The following is a 20,388-nucleotide window of genomic DNA, read 5'->3' as shown; positions in this document are numbered from 1 at the left end:
TTATACCATGTATTGTGGGAAAACCTGGTGATCTCATAGAGATAAAAAGAAGAGAGTTTTTCGAAAGACGATGCTACTCTCTCCAAAAGAAACATCTTGATAAGCATTATCGAATAATGCTTCAAATCTTTTATCAAGTCGGAGCAGATCCAAATCGAAGCATGTTTTCCTTACTTCCATCCCGAAAGAACTATCCCAGATGGTTGAAAGATCGTTCTTTGGAAAACAAATGCGAGTACAAGATATTCCCTTGGGAGAAATACAGCAAGAAGTCCATCTATGCCTAGAAGAATTATGCTTAAAACGCAGATGACAGACGACTTGAATCAGCTTGCTCTCGTCAGGAGCTGAAAATCAAATGCTCCAAGAAAGACTATGATGGTACATGTGGTAAGTATTCTCGAAAGAAGAAACACTATAAGAAGTTTTGGATAAAGAAATCCAAACATGGCTCCAAGCACTTCCGGAAAAAGAAGAAATGGCGATACCTACGCAAAAGGAAGGATCGCACAAGCCACAAGAAATCAAACCGTTGCTACATTTGCAATCAGAAAGGACATTTTGCCAAAAACTGTCCTCAAGCAAGAAAAGGTCAGAATCATCTAATTCATCACATTGAAAATGAAATAGGTATCTCTCTCGAAAATGATGATATTGAATCATTATTTCTCTGCCGATGAAGAGCCATCCGAACAAACTCTTTGTGCCATTCCCTCTTACCAAACTTCCCGGTGGCGAGTCGGGCTCGAGTCCTGGAGATATTTTCCATATATCCCCATCATCCCCTAACCAAACCTTGACATATTTTCAAGTCAAACTCACTTTGTCCCCATTTCCTGTAAAAATCCTCACTTCGAAGTTTGCCAAACCCATCACCGTTATTGCTCTCATTGATACGGGAGCAAGTTGTTCAATATTAGACACCAAGATTCTTCCTGAAGAATTCTAGACTCCTTACATCCGATATTTCAATTTGGCTTCAGGAGATACTTTCTCCACAAATGTCAGAACCACTCAGAATCGTCCAGTTCTTCCCGCATGATGTTCTATAACCGCAAAAATCTTTGGATCGACCTTCCCAATAAAGATCTGATAATTGGGTGGGACATCATGACTCAAGTCGCTCAGCTTCGCATCATTCCTGGAAAAAGGTCTTAGATATAAAGATCAATTCTCTGAGTTCGTCAATATTCACAGACTCTTTTCCATTCAGATGAGTCTACTAGATCCAATTATGCAAAAGTTGTTAGAATCGTGTTCGGAATCCCATGCGGAATTCGCTCAAAAGTGCTCCCACCCTTTATGGGAAAATCCGAGTTCTTTGTTCGCCTTCCCTTCAAGAAAAATGAAGACATAAACCCAACCAAGGCGAGCCACATGGGAATGAAGCCAGAACATCTGGTTTTAGCTCAAAGGGAATGCTCGGAACTATTGCAACAAGGCCTTATTGAAATCTCCGACTCACAATGGACTTGTGAAGCCTTTTATGTCAATAAACGCGCCGAGCAAAACAGAGGAAAAATGAGATTGGTAATCAACTATCAACCTCTCAATCTTTTCCTCCAAGATGATAAGTTCCCTTTACCATCTAGAGATTCTCTCTTTAGTGGTTTAACCAAGGCCCACATCTATTCCAAATTCGACCTCAAAGCCGGATTTTGGCAATTGGGCATCCATCCTGAAGACAGATCCAAAACAGGATTCTGTATCTCGAATCAGCACTTCCAATGGAAAGTTCTACCTTTTGGCCTAAAGGTAGCACCATCCCTCTTCCAAAAGGCCATGTGTCGTATCTTCCAACCGATCTTATCCAAAGTGCAACCGTCTACATTGACGATATTCTGCTCTACTGATCTGATGGCTTGATCCACACTATCAACTCCTTGAGCGGTTTGCGAGATCGTGAAAAACATGGTATTATGCTTTCTCAAAGGAAGATGAATATTGCCCAGAGGTAAATCGAATTTCTTGGTATGCACCTTAACAAAGGTACATACTACCCAGGGCCACATATTGCTCAAGAATTATTGAAGTTTCCTCAAGAAAACTTCACAACAAAGCAAGTTCAGCAATTTCTTGGGATAATTAATTATCTCAGGGTTTTTGTCCCAAACATTGCAAAGCTTCGATGAGCTTGATCCCACACTGTCAACTCCTTGAGCGGTTTGCGGAGATCGTGAAAAAACATGGTATTATGCTTTCTCAAAGGAAGATGAATATTGCCCGAGGACAAATCGAATTTCTTGGTATGCACCTTAACAAAGGTACATACTACCCAGGGCCACATATTGCTCAAGAATTATTGAAGTTTCCTCAAGAAAACTTCACAACAAAGCAAGTTCAGCAATTTCTTGGGATAATTAATTATCTCGGGGTTTTGTCCCAAACATTGCAAAGCTTCGATTCCTTTGCAATCCATGCTGAAGAAGAATTCCCGCCGTGGGGAAAACTCGACTAAAGCGATCGCTGAACTTAAGGAGATTATGCAGAATCTCCCACCATTACAAATACCATCAACGGGCAAAAGGATTCTCCAACCGGCGCGCCGGTGACGAATCTTTGGGCAGCTGTTCTTTTTGAAGAAATTGATGGTAAGAGACTCCTCTGTGCTCATAAAAGTGGAAAGTTTTCTCGGCTGAAATGCATTACCATTCCACTTTCAAAGAAATCTTAGCGGTAAAAAATGGAATCAAAAATTTGAGTTTCATCTCATCGGCCACCACTTCCGGTAGAATTAGACATGGCATCTTTTCCTCGGATGACCAAGTTTAAACAGAAACAGATTCCAAATTCCCAAAGCTTCGATGGGCTGAATGGTTCTCAAAATACTCCTTTGAAACTAAGCATATTCCTGGAAAGAAGAATGTACTTGCTGACTTCTTATCAAGGCCAAAAGCACCAGCTGAGATCAATATGTACATTAAAAGGCCTGCTTTCCATATGCTCAATCATGGAGTGAAATACAAAATAGAGAACATCAAAGACTCGCAAAGCTGGAAATATCCCGGGGAGATTATTCAAAGCAAATCTAGAACGCAGTCTTGCTGAAAACACGGAGAACCTCATGTGGCAAAGCCACACGGACCTATTCGATTCAATGGAGGTTCGATTCTTTATCCTTTTGGGTTAAATATGAATTATCCATTCATTCATCCTCTTATCACGGAAGGAAGACGATTTCCCCGAACAGACTAAAAACGTTATTGTGGTACTTAACCAATAAGTACCTAATAGCCTTTGAAATTCCAACCAGAAGATTCATTGCCAACCTCACAAGGATATTCCTGCTCGGAAGAAACATTGAAAAAGAATGTGATAGAAATCTTTTAGAATTTCTAAATTGGTTTTATCATCTTACATGTTGGAAACAAGACTTAGAAAAGGAGCCGAGATCCATGACGCCAAATCCTGAGGTTCACACCATCCTGTTTTTCAGACGGCCATGGAATTTTTGCAGAAATAATGGTAGTATTCTTGATGCACCATTAGAAATAGGAACCACATCCTATAAACCTAACTTGAACACCCGAGAAGCCCGGATTTACAAATCTTATCCTAGATCTGTTCGACTTTGTGAACATGAATATCGAGAACTCCAGAGAATCCTATGCCAAGAGAATAAGACCATTCCCGAAGATGTTTGGAATAATGTACCCACTACGTGGGATCATTATGACCTAACACCAGAAGCTAAGGAAGCACTCGGACAATACAGACAAGCATCATCGTCCCAAGAGCCTGAAATGACAAGCGAAGATGACATTGTCCAATCCACCCAGGACCCCTATGCACGCTTTGGAGGACCACTGTCCCAGGATCCCTACGAACAATTCCAAAGCATGGACACATCTTTCTATGCACAGCCATCCAATTGGCCTCAGCCAAGAATTCCTGACCCTCAAGAAGACGAAAATACAAACTGGGCTGCAGAAGAAGCATCACATTGGGCTCATGAAGAAGCATCCTCATCACGAAGGCTGAACCAAATCCTCTCACCTGAAGACCTTGAAGCCCTTGAACAAAAATACGAAGCACATCTCCTAGAAGACAGCTCGGAAGATTCAGTGTGTAGCTACAATGCTCGAGACGGACGAGACCGTTGAGTCCGTACAGTTTCACTATAGCAAGTCACTGTTCACTTTTACTGTAGCACTAGGCTAGGGAATGTACTTGTTCACGCGCGATTCTGCATTCATAGTGTGCGAATAATTCCCTCCCGAAAGTTTTCGGTGCCTCTGTAATCGGGACCCGTGAGCTAGGTCCCCTGTGTGTGTCCTTGTGACCTCTTATTGCCTATATAAGGCAAGGAGGGTGTATTGTTTGGCAGAGTCCCCTGAAGTAAAGTGTGTGCTTTGTGAAAATCTCTCCATGGCTTTCTAATTTCCTCTTCTTCTCCAGCCTGGTAGGATCCTTCAAGAAATGCAACTTGGGTAGTTTAAAAACGTTTCCATCCTGGCATCTTTGGGTGTCTCTAGGCTTTGAACTAAAGGGCGAGTGGTTTTCTGCTAAAAGGCTGTCCCTGAAGGGCTTGAACGAGGTTGTTCGCCTACTGTGGGATGCATATCTGCAGGAAATTTACTCTCCTTCCCTGGTTCTAAGTCTAGGTCCATTCATGGTATCAGCATGAAGATAAATTCCAAAATTAAAAGATGGGGATGTATGACTCAAAAAGATTTATCTGCCCAAAGGGGATAAATTTTTGAAAGTTATATGTAATTCCCCTCTATATTGATATATTAGAGATGAATGATGGGGATGTGTGACTCAAAAGGTTTATCTGCCTAAAGGGGATAAATTTTTTTAGAGTTATGTGTAATTCCCCCTATTGAGATAATGGAGATATGTATAATTTAAAAGATTTGTCTGCCCAAAGGGGGTTGAACCTTGAAGATTATATGTAATTCTCTTTTATCGTCTCTATATATTGATATCATGGAGATGTATAATTTAAATGATTTGTTTGCCTAAAGAGGATGGATCATTGACAATTATATGTAATTCTCCTTATTGTTGCTTTATAAACTTCATGTTGTGAAAAATAATTGTGCATTATACACTCCGCCCAAAGGGGAGTTTATAATGTACTAATTATTTTTTGATGAAATACTTATTGCCCATAATTGATCTTATTGCATTATGTGTGACAAACAGTTACTTTTGCTATAAATAACAACAATGCCACGGTTGAAATGTTAATTGGATTAAATATTATACTTTTGTTAAGGACTTTGTAAAAAATGGAGACATTGTAATTGAAAATATCAGAACCGAGTCCATGTTGGCCGATCCTCTAACAAAAGGCTTACGACCCATTTTGTTTAAAGAACATGTAAAGAATATGGGTGTCTTAGATTCTTTTGATTTCTTTTGTTAGTGGGAGTTATATAATTTATATTTATGGATATTATAGTTATATGTATATTGATAATGCTTTTATGATATCTATTAAAGCATTTATTTTGAATGATTGTTGTTATTGATTCTATTGTTATCTTTTCTCATGTTGACTGAGAAATGGAAGTATAAAACAGTATCTTTAAACAAATTTTAGTTTAAAGATGACCGGATGTCACTGATTATGAGATCTCATATTGGATTGTGACATAATTATGCAATTTCATGTTGTTTAGAAATCGCACTGAGGCAATTTCATGTTGTTTAGAAATTGCGCTAATGCAGTTTCATGTCGTTGAGAAATTGCAATGATGACCGATAAGAAATAGTGTATATTTTGATCACATGTTAGCACTATTTCTTACTACACTACTAAGCCCATGATCCATGAAAATATAATACTCATTATATGTGATTATGAAAGGTCTTGTGTTGTGATATTTTCTTAACACATTGATCTCTATAGTCCTATATTGAGGTTATATAAGATTGGATTGGTATTGAGATGCCATTATTGGAATATTATTTTTTAAAAGTTGTGGCCACATAAAACAAAATTTTCAGTTATTAACCCGATAGTGTCGTCTTCAATATAAAATCTTTTTCAAAATAAAAATAAGTTAATTAATGTAGCCCAAGTGGGAGAATGTTGGAAATTTCCTATAATATAGGTTTACATTAATTAATTGATTTTCTATTTTAAATAATCGGGTTAATGGATATTCCAATATTTGTTAAACCCTAGATAGATCGATTGAATTGGGTATTGGCATCTATTGTTAACGGGCCTAGTTGAGCAGCAAAGTGTAGGCAATTTGTGTTTACAAAAAAAAGTAATGGGAAGGCCCGAGTTGACACGCTGTTGATTAGGGTTTCTTCAGGTCCCCTCTCTAACCTATAAAAGGTAGGTTATACCTATTAGTTGCTTGAATCTCATTGAAAGCTGTTATATCGAAATAGGTCATAGAGAGGAAGATCTGGCATTCCGATAAATCTCTGATTATCAGAATGATTTATTTTCTGCAAGTGAAGCAATGGCTCAAACAGGTACGCTTAATTCCGCTGCATTTATTGATCGGTGTTTTATAATCATATATGAATTCGATTCTTCTTGATTAATTAATTATTCATGTGAATAATTTTCTACACATATGGGTCAGGCCCGCACCACGGATGGTACCGTAACTACGTGGAGGCAACTACCACCGATGCCCACATTTACCTCTCGCAGCAGCTGTTCACTGTGGGGCAGTGGCTGGCCCGTGACGTGATCAGGAATCACTGTCCGTCTGGTCCAGATGGGGTTGGCGGCGGCGGTAAGAGCAAGCCGCATGTGGTGGCTGTGGTCGGTGATGGTGGTAAGATCGAGTCACGTGTGGTGGCAGAGGCTGTGATGTAGGGATGTCGTGGACAATGTCATGGTAATTCAATTAAATAACAATACACTAAAAAAAAAATACTAATGTCGATTACTAGTCACGGTTAAATAGTGGTGTGGTGTTACCGTGGAGTCTTGCGTTGCTTTTCTACAAATGTAAAACAGAAGAAATGTATATAGAAAAAAAAAAAAAAAACCGGTCACTTAACTTTCAGAGGCACTCAAGAGAATTTAAATGTTTTTCACTCACTTAGAAATTCAATGAGATGAGTTGTTATAGGTATTCTCAAAATATAATATGTAATTAAGGAAGAAATCATTACTGTAATTATTATTTTTTTGTTTTGAAGAAAATTACTTCGCCACAAAATTAACTTCTATTTTATAAGAATCAACGTAGGGTCAGGTATCACGTGGTCATGTATTATTAAATTATTCCTTTTTAACTTTATTCTTGAACTTATAATATCCTAAGATTGATCTTGTAATCTGTTAAGTCCCTACACATCTTCGTATATGAGATTCAAATGAATGGATAATTTTTTTGTTTTCTAATTCATTATACATATTTAGGTCCTTTTTTTAATTGTTACCATACATTACCAATATCACTTATCCTAATTCTAGTCACTAGAGAATCCTTTTAGAGCAACTTGATTTAAGCAAAAAGAATGAGAAGCCATTCGAAAGCAGAATAATTTCAGTATTAGTCTTAAAGCCAAAATTTATTGTGTTTTTTTCCATATTAAAAAAAAACTTAAATTGATCTTTTGAATGATGTTAACTTTTTTTTTTTTTTTTTGCTAGGGGTTATATTATTTTGCTTGCAGATATCTATATTTTGGTATTCGATTTATTCTAAATTTTTGTGTTTTTTATGTTATTTTTTCTTTTCTCATATGAAGGAATTTGATGGGATTTTGAAGTTAATTTTCCAATTTTAACTTTTTTGAAGGAAACCAATTAAACAGGTTAATAGGTTTCCTTCAAAAAAAAAAAAATTGTGGTGGAGAACCCACCGTTTGGATCTAGAATCCAACGGCACCGTTGCCCAACCTTTTCCCCTTAATAAATGAGGTGTGATATGTCGTCTGATGTGCCTCTGATTTAGTAAATCTCATGTATCTAGGTAACTTTCTTTCTTTTCACTGTGTACTTATGATGATGAGGGCATGCCCTTTAATGGTCTGGTATTGCGTTATATCTCATAAAATAGTTGACTGAAAGACAATTAAATGAATTTAATCTATATCAAACTAAATCTAGCCTGACGAAAACCACATGAGACCAACCATTTCGAACGTCTCGTACTTAATCTAGCCCATGTACTTCACAACTCCTATTCACTTTACAATCTTCTCTTAAGCATGAATAAAGACGTCCTCATCGATGTCTCACTTACTTCAATATAGAAATCAATGATCTCCTTACAAATAATTAATTATATATGGATTTATCGAAAAATAAGTGAGGTCAAGAGATAATAACATGGCTTATGTAACTATTGATCTATTATGTCATTGAAAAAAAAAGGCGGTTTCTACTTTTGATTAGACCAAAAAGAAAAAAACTATCTACATATTGCACCTTGATTTTGTCAATGTTGATTAAATATACTATCAAATGAAAAGCTTCTATATGGAGGAGAATGACGAAAATACTAAATTACTAACAAAAATTGATAGTCAAACAACCAGCAACTCAACAAAATATTTTAAGTGAAGTCCAATTTGTCCTCCTTTGCAAATCAATTCTAAATAGTTTAATGTAGTAATTTCTGATGACATGGAACTCAATGTAGAGAATTCGTTTTCTTCTTTGAAAACTAATGTAAATGGACTATGATGTTTGCAAGCAGTATGAATGTCTTCCATCTCTCTCTCTCTCTAGCATCCAGTTACGTCTACATCCTTATTCCTTGACTTATCTTTCCATGTCTCCGCCGGAGGTTGACGCCGAAAGAGTCCAAACTCACTCCACATCATTCAGCTTCCGAGAACCGGCGGCCACTCAACTAGAATTGCGTCCAATTCAATCCGTGACCCGAGTCACGTGACCATTAATGTCGACGCTAGTGTGAACAAAATTATTAAGTAATTTAGTAAAATAAATTCATACTGTCAGATCCGATAGCTTTTTCATAAGTTCACCCCTTGAAAATTCAACCTTAGTGTCTCTAGATAATGTATGTGGATTCAACCTTAGTGACACGTTTACATAACAATTTTTTCGCTAGACTTCTAAAATGGCGATAGAAGTAGGAATAAATGGACTCATCTACAAAGGGTGTGATGGTTCTCATGAGCTCACCCCTTCAAGATTCAATCTATATATATATATATATATATATATATATATATATATATATATATATATATCTTCGCTCAACTTCTAGAATAGGGATGGAGGTATGAGTAAATGGACTCGCCTATCGAGGGTGTTAGACTGCCTTTGAATGACGTATGTGGATTTGAATCTAACTTATAAGAGGTGCCTCTCGAGGAAGCGATACAATTTAGTAATAAACATGCATGATTGATCAACGTTATCAATTTTTAGACAGTATATGATGAATAAAAGATGACAATATCTCAAGTGAATTATGCTATTATGTTATATAGCGATCTAGAAAAAGAAATCAATTGTAGTACATCTCCCAAATAAATAGGCATGATTCAAGCGAATTTTTTCGAAGGAATTTGGGTTTGATTCTTCCTTGATCGATGGTTGCATCGAATTGTACTAATCAGTATTATTATATTACCGTAGTTTCGATGGAAAATTCAAAGCTACAAGCGCCACCAAAATCACTTTCATCCCATCTCTCTCTCTCTCTCTCTCTCTCTCTCTCTATGCAACGACATCACTGAGATACAAGTTTCGACTTTTCTTTCTTCAAGCCTCCACTGGGGGCCAAAGTTGAATGCAACCCACGCAATTGACTTAGGTCAACTGCCTCGTACGAGGGGCAAATGCTATCTTCCATCCTCAACGTCCATCACTGAGATACAAGTTTTGACTTTTCTTTCTTCCAGCCTCCACTGGGGGCCAAAGTAGAATGCAACCCACGCAATTGACTTCGGTCAACTGCCTCATACGAGGGGCAAATACTATCTCACATCCTCACCGTCCGTCTTAATATTGATAGCCCACCTAACCCCAGCTCTCGTCGCTCTAACCTCACGGAGTGGACTTTACGGAAAATCCCACACCGGTTTGTCTTGACTTGTCCAAAGTCTCTTTTGAGACAAAACTTTTATACTGTTCTTTTTCACTATTCAAGGCAGGAAAAACCCATTAAAAATTTCAAGTTATACTGATTATAACATATTTATCTTAATTTTTTTTAAAGACATAAAAAAATTCTACATTTATCTTATGCTAAGGTTCTATAATATCTACCCACGTGGACATGAGACAACAAATGGTGTTGACATGATGTGAAATAAAAATGACGTTTTGATTTGATAGAGACTAAATATGTTACATAGATATAAATTTAAATTTTTGTGTCACAAGAAAAATTTTAAACTAAATGTGTTAGAGCAGGTACGAATTAGGGTTTTTGATGATATAAAAAAAAATCAAGATAAATTTGTTACAATAGACATAGTTTTAAGTAGGGGTGGCAAATGGATGGATCGGGTCGGGTATGGGTCGGGTTGAAAATGGGTCGACCCATATTTGACCCATTTAACCCATTTTGACCAATATTATTGTAATGTAAATCTAGTGACCCATACCCAACCCGACTCGTATTGCTAAAACCTACTTATTGTTAAAATATTTTTATGTAATACAAATTTTTTAACAATTTTTATGCAATACAAATTTAGTGGAAATTTTTTATAATTCTTTTTAAAATATTTTTAAACTAATATTTTTAATTAATTTTTAATTATTTTTATTTTTAAAAATATAATTTTTAATTATTTTTATTTTTAAAAAATATAATTTTTACGATTTTTATTTTTTAAAATATCATTTTTAATTTTAATAATTATTTTCTCTTTTTCTCTTTTTCTTCTTTTCGGCGATTGCCAGACCACGACGACGGTCGGCGGCGACCGGCCACGGGTGAGATCAAGCTCGCCGGCATCCACAGCGAGATTGAGCTCGCCGGCATCAGTAGGGCTCAATCTCACCGATTCGGCAGGCTGAGGCGACTTGGAGGCGAGCCGCGGTGGCGAGTGGTAGAGGCGGCTCGGAGGCGAGCGGCGAAGGTGAAGGTCGAATGGCTGTCCATTTTTAGGTTTTAAAAATGGGTCGAAAATGGGTCGGAAAGTGTGACCTATTTTCGACCCATATAAAACTGAACTTAAAATGGGTCGAGTGTGGGTTGTGGCCCATTACAACTTCATAGCCCACATTCGACCCATTTGTGAAAAATATGGGTGCAAAATGGGTCCATGACCCATTTTGCCACCTCTAGTTTTAAGTTTTTGGTATCTTTTTCCTTTATCAACTCTATACGTTTTAAAACTTTTAGCTGTGCTATGTGGGAAATTCCAAATTTTAAATGTACAAACCCTGTACGCGAATTCCAATTGGGAATTAAATTTCCAAAAATAAGATTGATATTTCACTTTCCAAGCTGTCCTAATATCGATTCCATTTTTCCTATAATTAAAGTTGATCTTTCCATGTGAACGAGTTTATACGAAGTTGAAGCTGCCTAGCCAAATTAAGGTTTTCTAGAAAAAGGTTGAGAGAAATTTTCTGGCTATATATCGTGGGCCAGCATTAGTTGTAGTTGTCGTTTGATAAAACTTGATGGTTTATCATACACATGGTGAGTTATTTTCTGGATCCATTATTTAACTTAGGTACAGTGATAGGACATCCCAGAAAGCCATGAGGCCCATGAACATGTCGTCTGGGAATCCATATAAGCTTATGCTAGGCTTAACACTCCCTGACACCGACCATGGCAAGTCAAGCTTCGACGACTTGACGAGTGACAAAATGTGACAAATAAGCTTACACTAGGGTTATCACGACGAAATCCACCACTAAGCTACTAGAGTTAGCTCTAGAGATGATAAAGAGTGAAAACCGGCAGAGTGGACCTTGCTGGATGTCGGTGGTAAGCCGCAAAGGCGGCAACCATAAGGAGGTGATCGGGAGGTACTAAAAAAGCAAGCAAAACCAATGCAAAAATATGTCCAAACTGGGTCTCTTGATTTTGACGTAGTGAAAACAGATCAACACAGGTATAAAGAAGTGCAATGGAGAAGATCCTCTCAAAAGTCTGAAACTCTTTTTGCAGAAAGGGGATTGCATGTCGTACTGAACAAAACCAATTAAAATCACGAGCGGCCAAAAGTCGACAAATTTGGGCCCTAAAAGGAGGGGGGGTGATCGAAGGATCGAAGCATCGGGACAGTTTTGAACAAAAAACAGAAAAGAAGAGGGGTAGTTTTAACAAGACAGAAGTGGAGGAATTGGCGATGACATTTCCCCGGTAAAGAAATAACACAATCTTCAAGGTCGTGATAAAATTGTCGTCGCAGGTAGTATAAATGTTTCGCTTATATTCACAGTCACACTGGTCATTCCGTTGCTTGTACAGTCAGTCAATTTCTAGATGTAGCCTTCCCCAGGCCAGAAATACATACACGATCCTGCAAAGAGTGAGAGGGGACCATCATCCTCCTGGCAGAAGTGGAGGAATTGGCGATGACATTTCCCCGGTAAAGAAATAACACAATCTTCAAGGTCGTGATAAAATTGTCGTCGCAGGTAGTATAAATGTTTCGCTTATATTCACAGTCACACTGGTCATTCCGTTGCTTGTACAGTCAGTCAATTTCTAGATGTAGCCTTCCCCAGGCCAGAAATACATACACGATCCTGCAAAGAGTGAGAGGGGACCATCATCCTCCTGGCAAATTAGGTTCTCAATGTAAGTCTTTAGTAATTATATGTCATTATCTTATAAAACGTTAGGTAGATTCCATTTAATTATTAGTGTATTGGAGATGTCTTTTATCTAGCTATCTATATAAGTTCCTACATTTAACAAATATATGCCTTCCATTCTAAGTATAGAGATTAAATCCAATAATGTCGGGATTTTTTTTTCAATACAAAAGCCGTTGATCTCCTTATAAATAACTAATTATTTATGGATTTATTGAAAAATAACCAAAGTCATGAGATGACAACGGGGCTTATGTATCTATATATCTATTATGTCATGGAAAAAGAGGGTTGCTCCTTTTGATTTTTTTTTTAAAACTCGGCTGACCATCCCAGGAGGTTCGCCATCTCCTAGATCCTTTCATTGGGGGGATGCCAGCCTAGTATACTAGGATAAGGTAGAGCCCTCCCTCCAGGCGGGATCCTCATCACTAGAAGTGCTGTGGCCGGAGAGCCCAATGGGGCCACTATCCCGCTTTCCTTCATTTGCCTGTAAATGGCTTGTGGAGGGAAGGCACCCAGGATGGCCTGTTCGGGGTGGAGCAGTTTAAAAAAGGCACTGTTTAGGTCTAAAACTATCTACATGTTGCACTTTAATTGACATAATATATTATGAATTGAAGAACTTGTATATGATGGAGAAGGCTAAATTATTAACAAAACTGGTAGTCAAATACCCAACAACTCAACAAAATATTTTAAGTGGGGTGAAGTCCCATCTGTCCTTGCTTGCAAATCACTTATGTCTGCATCCTTATCTTTCCCAAGTCTCCGCCTTGACGTTGAGGACGAAACAGTCCAAACTCACTTTCACATCATTCACCTTTCAAGAACCCAATTTTATCCCTGACGCAAGTCACGTGACCATTAATATCGACACTCACGTGAGCAAAATTATTCATTAAAGTCAATATATATATTAAAATAAATTCGGACCGTCAGATTCGATAGGTTTTTCGAGATCTCACTCCCTTGCAAATTCAACCCTTCGCTGGACTTCTAGAATGGCAATGGAATAGGAATAGTGGACTTTACCCATGGAGAAGGTGATGGATAAAATAGAATAATAGTGGACTTCTAGAATGGCAACCAATTGACCCGTTGCATCGAATTGTACGAATCAATTTTGATATTGCAAAAGTATTGCTATTATTACCATAATTTTGGTGGAAAATCCAAAGCTATGACGGCCAGAGAAAACGAGGGCCACTAAAATCACTTCCATCCCATCTCTCTCTCTCTCTCTCTCTACAATGACGTCACTGGGATACATGTTTTGACTTTTCTTCCTTCCAGTCTCCACGTGGACCCAATTAGACCGCAACTCACGCAATTGACTTGGTCAACGACCTCGTACGAGCGGAAATGCTGTCTTCCATCCTCACCGTCCATCTTACTCCTCTGCCCACCCAACTCACCCCAACTCCTGTCGCTTCAACACAAAGGAATGGACTCTAGTGCTCTTTTGACTTCAAGGAAAATCTCGCACCGTTTTCCTTGACTTGGTCAAAAATCGCTTTGGACCTTACAAAAACTAAAATATGAATTTTATTTGTTTTAGAACTATAAAATACGTCGCGTGGGAGACAATTCCAAATTGTAGATGTTCATAACTCGGACCTCAAATTTCAATGTGGAATGATCCGTCTTGTATTGAATTTTCCAAAAATAAAAAATAAAAATTGATGTTTTGCTTTCTAAGCTTTCAATGGTGTTGTTGATCCTAATCTCGGTTGCGTTTTTCCAATAAAGAAAATATGTGATTATAAAATTGTTTAGATTTGACTTTGGTGACCTTAGTTTTATAAATCATCCATCATTTGCATGTTGTTGTATAAACATCATGATTAATGAGACAATTATAATATAGATTAAATTGATCATGTACTAAGAAACAATGAAACAACAAGTCCTCTATGGAAAAAACGCAATTTCTCACCATCTGCCATTAAGTAGAATGACCCAATATATTTCGATAATTTTTATGATATTTTTAGCAATGCATTAAGGTCAACAAATTTTATGATACGACAATGTCCAAGTGGTTCGCTTAATACTATTATGATTCCAACTCAAGCAGGACCTTGCTTGCATTTGTGGCCACTGGATCCCACCATTTAAACATCAATAACAAAGACCAAAGATTGCAAATCCGACGGGTAAAAATATTAAACATATGATAAAGCCTAATCCCATATTTTAGATTATTTTCGCCGGTGCACCTAGCATTGTTCTTATTACAATTCTTTACCAGATCTGACAGTCTAGTTTTAATGAACGTAAATTCTTTGAATACTTCTTGAAAAAATATTAGGTACTTCTTGTGTGCAGAAAGATCTTGTAAATGCCATGTGTATAGCATGTGGGACCCAAATTTTCAGAATTCTTCCCTCCTTATTACTTCAGCACGCTCTCTCTCTTCTGCCTCCCGTCTGCGCCCTCTCTCTCCTCTCTTCTCTCTCCCCTGCACGCTCTCTCTCGGCCGACGCTCTCCCTTCGCCGCCCCCTCTCTCTCCCACCTTTTGAGGCAGAGGCGGAGGCCCACACGGTGGTTTTGGGCCCACTTTAGACACTTGTCGCAACCTTATAACCTTCCTATTTATGCGCCGTTGTGCTGGCATATAAGACCAACGTAATATTTTCTCATAGTTCCCACAACAAAAGTATCAAGGTGGGCGGACTACCGTTTTCTCCTTCCCTGCCCCTTGCCGCAAGGCCAAGGGATTCATCAACCCGAAAATGAATTCTTGCTTCACCATCTCCCTCTCCCTCTCCCTCTCTCTCTGCCTCCTCTTCCTCTTCATCAATTTTTCGAGTACAGATTCAGCACCTACTTATCTATATCATTCCTGCACAAATGACACCCTCTTCTCTCCCAACTCCACCTACCAGTCCAACCTGAACGCCCTGCTCTCTTCCCTCTCCACCGCTGCCGCTGCCACCAACAACACCGACGGCTTTGCCAACTCCACTGCCGGCCAAAACTCTCCTAATCGGGCCTACGGGCTCTTCCTCTGCCGTGCAGACGTCAGTGCCTCCACGTGCAGCGACTGCGTGGCCACCGGAACACAGGATATCCTCCAAAGATGCCCCAACCAGCGGGTCTCTGTGATCTGGTACGACCAGTGCATGTTGAGGTACTCCAACGCGTCGATCTACGGGGTCATGGAACAAGTGCCCGCTTTGACGATGTACAACACCGGGAACATCACCGATCCAACCCGGTTCATGCAACTCCTGGGACAGGCCATGGACTACATCGCCACGGCAGCTTCGGCTGACGAGTCGGGGAAGAAAGTTGCGGTCAACGAGACGAACTTCACGAGCTTGCAGCAGTTGTACACTCTTGCGCAGTGCACGCCGGACTTGTCAGCGTCGGACTGCAACACATGCCTTCGGGCGGCGATTGGGGGCCTTCCCCAGGGGAAGCAAGGTGGGAGGACGTTCACTCCGAGCTGCAGCGTGAGGTTCGAGCTATACCCCTTTTACAATGCCTCGGCCGTGGTGGCCCCAGCCCCTCCGCCGTCCCAGATTCCGTCTCCTCCTGCTCCCGTGATCAGACCTAAAGGTACGCGTTTGTTTTTATTATTTGTCTTCCACTATACAAGAAACATCTATTGCATTTATTCATTTGGCAAGTACTGATGCTACTTGATAGTTTCAATTCTTCGATTGTACTTCTTTAACTATGAAGTGCTGTCAATTATGTTATACACATCAGTGAAAAATCAAGCTTTGGGATTTCTAGGGGCATTTCAGAGTCTCATCCTCTTTCGCTGTACTCTCAATAATTTGATTGATGATGTAGATTTTTCATTTTTTTTCTCTGGTTTGTAAGTTTTACTTCTTTTCATTTTTTCTTTTGGAATGAAGTTTACTTTTGACTTTTTTTAGCACGAACATCTGAAATATATTTGACACAAGTACTGATATTTAAAATTATATATAATTTTTATAATCTTCCCAAGCTTAAAAGTGTTATTTTGCATCTTCAACTTTGAAGGAAAATTATGAGTGGAAGGAAATAAATAACTTTTGATTCCACACAGATAAGCTATCCGTTAAGCACCTACGCATGTTCTTATTCTTACCCTTTTTAATTTCTCTTTATTTCTAGCATACTTGTTATTAGAGTCAAATGCAATTTTCTTTTTTTCCTAAGTCTCCTCTTTCAGCTTTGAATCAAGATCTTGATTTAGAAGGTATTGTCTTGTCTATCCATCCTATTAATCATGAAGCATTAATTACCATAAATCTTTTTCTGTCAAGGAAAAATATATGGATAACATGTGTGCTGAGTGATTGGTTAGATGAAGGAAAACATAGTCTTCGATTACATAAAATCCTCTGGTCTTGTGGTCCTGTCTTTTTTTTTTTTTTTTTTTTTTTTTGAGTGACGAGTTAGGTGTTGTTGTAAATTTTTGTTAAAGAAACTGTTGAGTGGCTGTGTTGAAGATATTATTAATAAGTGCCAAAAGTTATAGAAATAAATACGTCATCTATGTCCTTCGTCCCATAAAGTCAAGATGGTGGGTCACAGGCAATTATATGTCTCAATGTCATACCAGTTGAACACGGTGGGTTCTACGTCCACTTTAAGATTAGATTCTTTACATAACAATTGGTTAAAGGTGGCTTTAATTAATTAATGGTTAATACCCCATAAACAATTGGTGCACTCACATGGGAATTAGGAAAATAATGGATTTTGTAAGATGGACAGATTATGGATTACAGCTTAATTTCTTCTGGACATTTGCTCTTTAAGCGCACTTTTTTATTTTTGTTTTTGTTTTTCTCTGTTGTTTACGTTTCCTCTAGCCTATAGTAGCAGTTCCAGTTTCTAAAATTTCGTAGTCATAAACACATACTGATGCTATTAAGATTTTGATGCACATATGTAGGCAAAAGCAATAAAACTACTGTGATAATCATTGCCGTCGCTGTTCCTGTTGGCGTGGGCGTGGTGCTTCTCTTCCTCGCTTGCTGTTTGAGGCAGAGGAAAGTGACCAAGCCGTACGAAGTCGCTCAAGCAGATCAAAGCAGTATGAAATACGTACCTATACTATATAGTTGGATAGAATGACGAAACCGTATATGCAGGATATACTGTTCAATGCTTTTGGTGAAATGACCATCTTATGTTGTTTTGTCATGTAGGCGTAAATGACATTACAAACGCCGAGTCCTTGCAGTACGATTTTGCCACCATACAGACCGCCACAAACAATTTCTCTCACCAAAACAAGTTGGGTGAGGGTGGATTCGGGGAAGTTTTCCAGGTATGGTTAGTGAATGGCTTAAATGTACTTGCAAGATCTTTAGTGTGAAAAGATTTGAAGATTTTTTATTTGGTAATTTTGAAAAGTTGTCATCAGGAGCTATTCATGTGTACTTAGACATCAAAATGCTAATTTTACAGGGTAGGCTTCCTAATGGACAACAAATAGCTGTGAAGAGACTATCTCAAGGCTCAGGACAAGGTGCTGTAGAATTTAAGAATGAAGTCCTGCTGGTAGCGAAGCTTCAACATCGGAACCTTGTGAGGATGCTCGGGTTCTGCTTGGAGGGTGAAGAAAAACTGCTTGTCTATGAGTTTGTGCCAAACAAAAGTCTCGACTACTTTTTATTTGGTACGTTACGTTCAATTTATTCCAAAGCTTTTGCTTTTCCTGTTGAGGGAGCATTTGAGCAGCCACCAGTTACGTTGAATGTTTCCATAGCTTTGGGAACCCAAAGTTAGCTTGCATAAAATCTATTTAAAAGGAATTATTAAGTAAAGATACCCAAATTTGAATGGTGCATATGTGCAGATCCTGAAAAGAGCAAGCAATTGAATTGGTCGAGACGTTACAAGATAGTATGTGGGATTGCTCGAGGAATGCTCTATTTACATGAGGACTCTCGACTTCGGATCATTCATCGGGATCTAAAAGCAAGCAATGTCTTGTTGGATAGTGAAATGACTCCAAAGATTTCGGATTTTGGCATGGCAAGAATTGTTGTAGTCGATCAGACACAGGCAAATACCAATAAAATTGTGGGGACTTTGTAAGTATTGTTAAAATTTGTTCTCTACTTTTTATGCTTATGTATACTTATATTGCTAATGCATTATGTTTTGCAGTGGTTACATGTCACCTGAGTATGCAATGCATGGACAGTTCTCTGTGAAGTCCGATGTATATAGTTTCGGTGTTCTACTTCTTGAGCTCATTAGTGGGAAGAAGAATAGTTCCTTCTACCAATCGGACGGCAGCGAAGATCTCGCTAGTTATGTAAGTTGTAGAGATTGACTACAACTAAAAAGAAATTGTTAAGCAAAGCAAATTTGACGTATTGAAATTTTTCTCTCAATCAACTGTTTTTTAGGCCTGGAAAAATTGGAGAGACGGTACGCCGTTGGAAGTGTTAGATCCAGCCATTGGAGACTCATATTCAAGAGATGAAGTGCTTAGATGCCTCCACATTGGTTTACTATGTGTTCAAGAAGATCCAATGGATAGACCCACAATGGCAAACATAGTCTTGATGTTGAACAGCTACTCTGTTAGCCTTGCACTGCCTCAGCAACCGGCCTTGTTTTTCCGGAGCAGGACAGAGACATCGATGAAAGAGCTCGAATCGGACCAATCTGCCAGCAGGTCTACACCAGTGTCGATCAATGAGATGTCAGTCACCGAAGTTTACCCCCGTTGAACGGTGATGTGAGTAGAAATCTTTCCTCAATATAGTCACCCAAAGACCTTGGTCATAAGATCCTCAGCAGTCCAGCGAGATCAATTATGAACAATGAGCAAACACCTTTGGCATGAGAGGCTGTTTATATTTATGCACCTCTGTGTGTAGTCTTATTGTGGAATATAAGTTCTTCCTTGTCTAAAGAAATAATGAACAGAAACGGCTAGAGTTTCATAAATCGTCACCTTTTACATAACATTTCATGATATATGAGGAGATATATCCATTTGTGCATAATTTGCACCACTTTATTTTCGTCATATTTATTAGAAATCGAGGTCATAAACCTCACCTCTGTATATATTCCTTCGAGCGACTTGCATAGTTACTTGATTATAATGATTGGTGGTTGATTACTGATGGAGAGGGAAGCAACTAAGCACGGATCCTTCCGCTTGTACATTTCCTCATCTTTACACAAGAACAAACATCTCCCTCGCTCTCTCTCCCCCTCTCTTTCTCTCCCCCTCTCTCTCTCCCCTTCTCTTACCGATCCATACAAGGTGAGCTGATGCTGGCCCCACATCAGCCAAACTCCATAGTTGATTGGTGTTGACACCTAAATTTTAACGGCTCATTTAGTCATTAAAAATTAGGGTTTAATTTTATAAAAAAAAAATTAATTAAAAAAATTAATTATATAACATATAGTTTAGGTGCATTTTATTTTAATTGGCATTTTATTTATTTGGACCGGTGCGGATGAGTTCAAATTGATCGGACTAAGCCCATAAAGACTACAAGTTAGCCCGAGCCCGTTTTCTGAAATTAAGATTTGAAATGAGGATTTTTGGAATTTAAGAAAATCGGGTTACAATCTTATCTTTAAAAATCAGTAGAAGATATTCGGGAGATAAAGAAAAGGATTTTCGTGATCGTAGGGGTTATAAGCAATCTTCGTAAGAGATGAAATATTTACAAAAGATTGCATTTTGTTTTCCTTATATAAGGAG

General features: G+C 38.4%; 1 protein-coding gene across 1 annotated transcript; it reads left to right on the top strand.

Annotated features, from left to right (window-relative positions):
• Positions 1-15,418: 15,418 nt before the first annotated feature.
• Positions 15,419-19,610, top strand: LOC104445750 (cysteine-rich receptor-like protein kinase 25). Its single transcript, XM_010059676.3, has 7 exons — positions 15,419-16,262; positions 17,599-17,739; positions 17,855-17,976; positions 18,117-18,327; positions 18,508-18,745; positions 18,822-18,972; positions 19,067-19,610. The coding sequence occupies exons 1-7, from the start codon at positions 15,434-15,436 to the stop codon at positions 19,391-19,393; spliced, it is 2,019 nt and encodes a 672-aa protein (XP_010057978.2). The 5' UTR covers positions 15,419-15,433; the 3' UTR covers positions 19,394-19,610.
• Positions 19,611-20,388: the final 778 nt, after the last annotated feature.

This window comes from Eucalyptus grandis, chromosome 5, assembly GCF_016545825.1.
Source record: "Eucalyptus grandis isolate ANBG69807.140 chromosome 5, ASM1654582v1, whole genome shotgun sequence".
Classification (NCBI taxonomy): Eukaryota; Viridiplantae; Streptophyta; class Magnoliopsida; order Myrtales; family Myrtaceae; genus Eucalyptus; species Eucalyptus grandis.
This window is presented reverse-complemented; position numbering and strand designations above follow the sequence as displayed.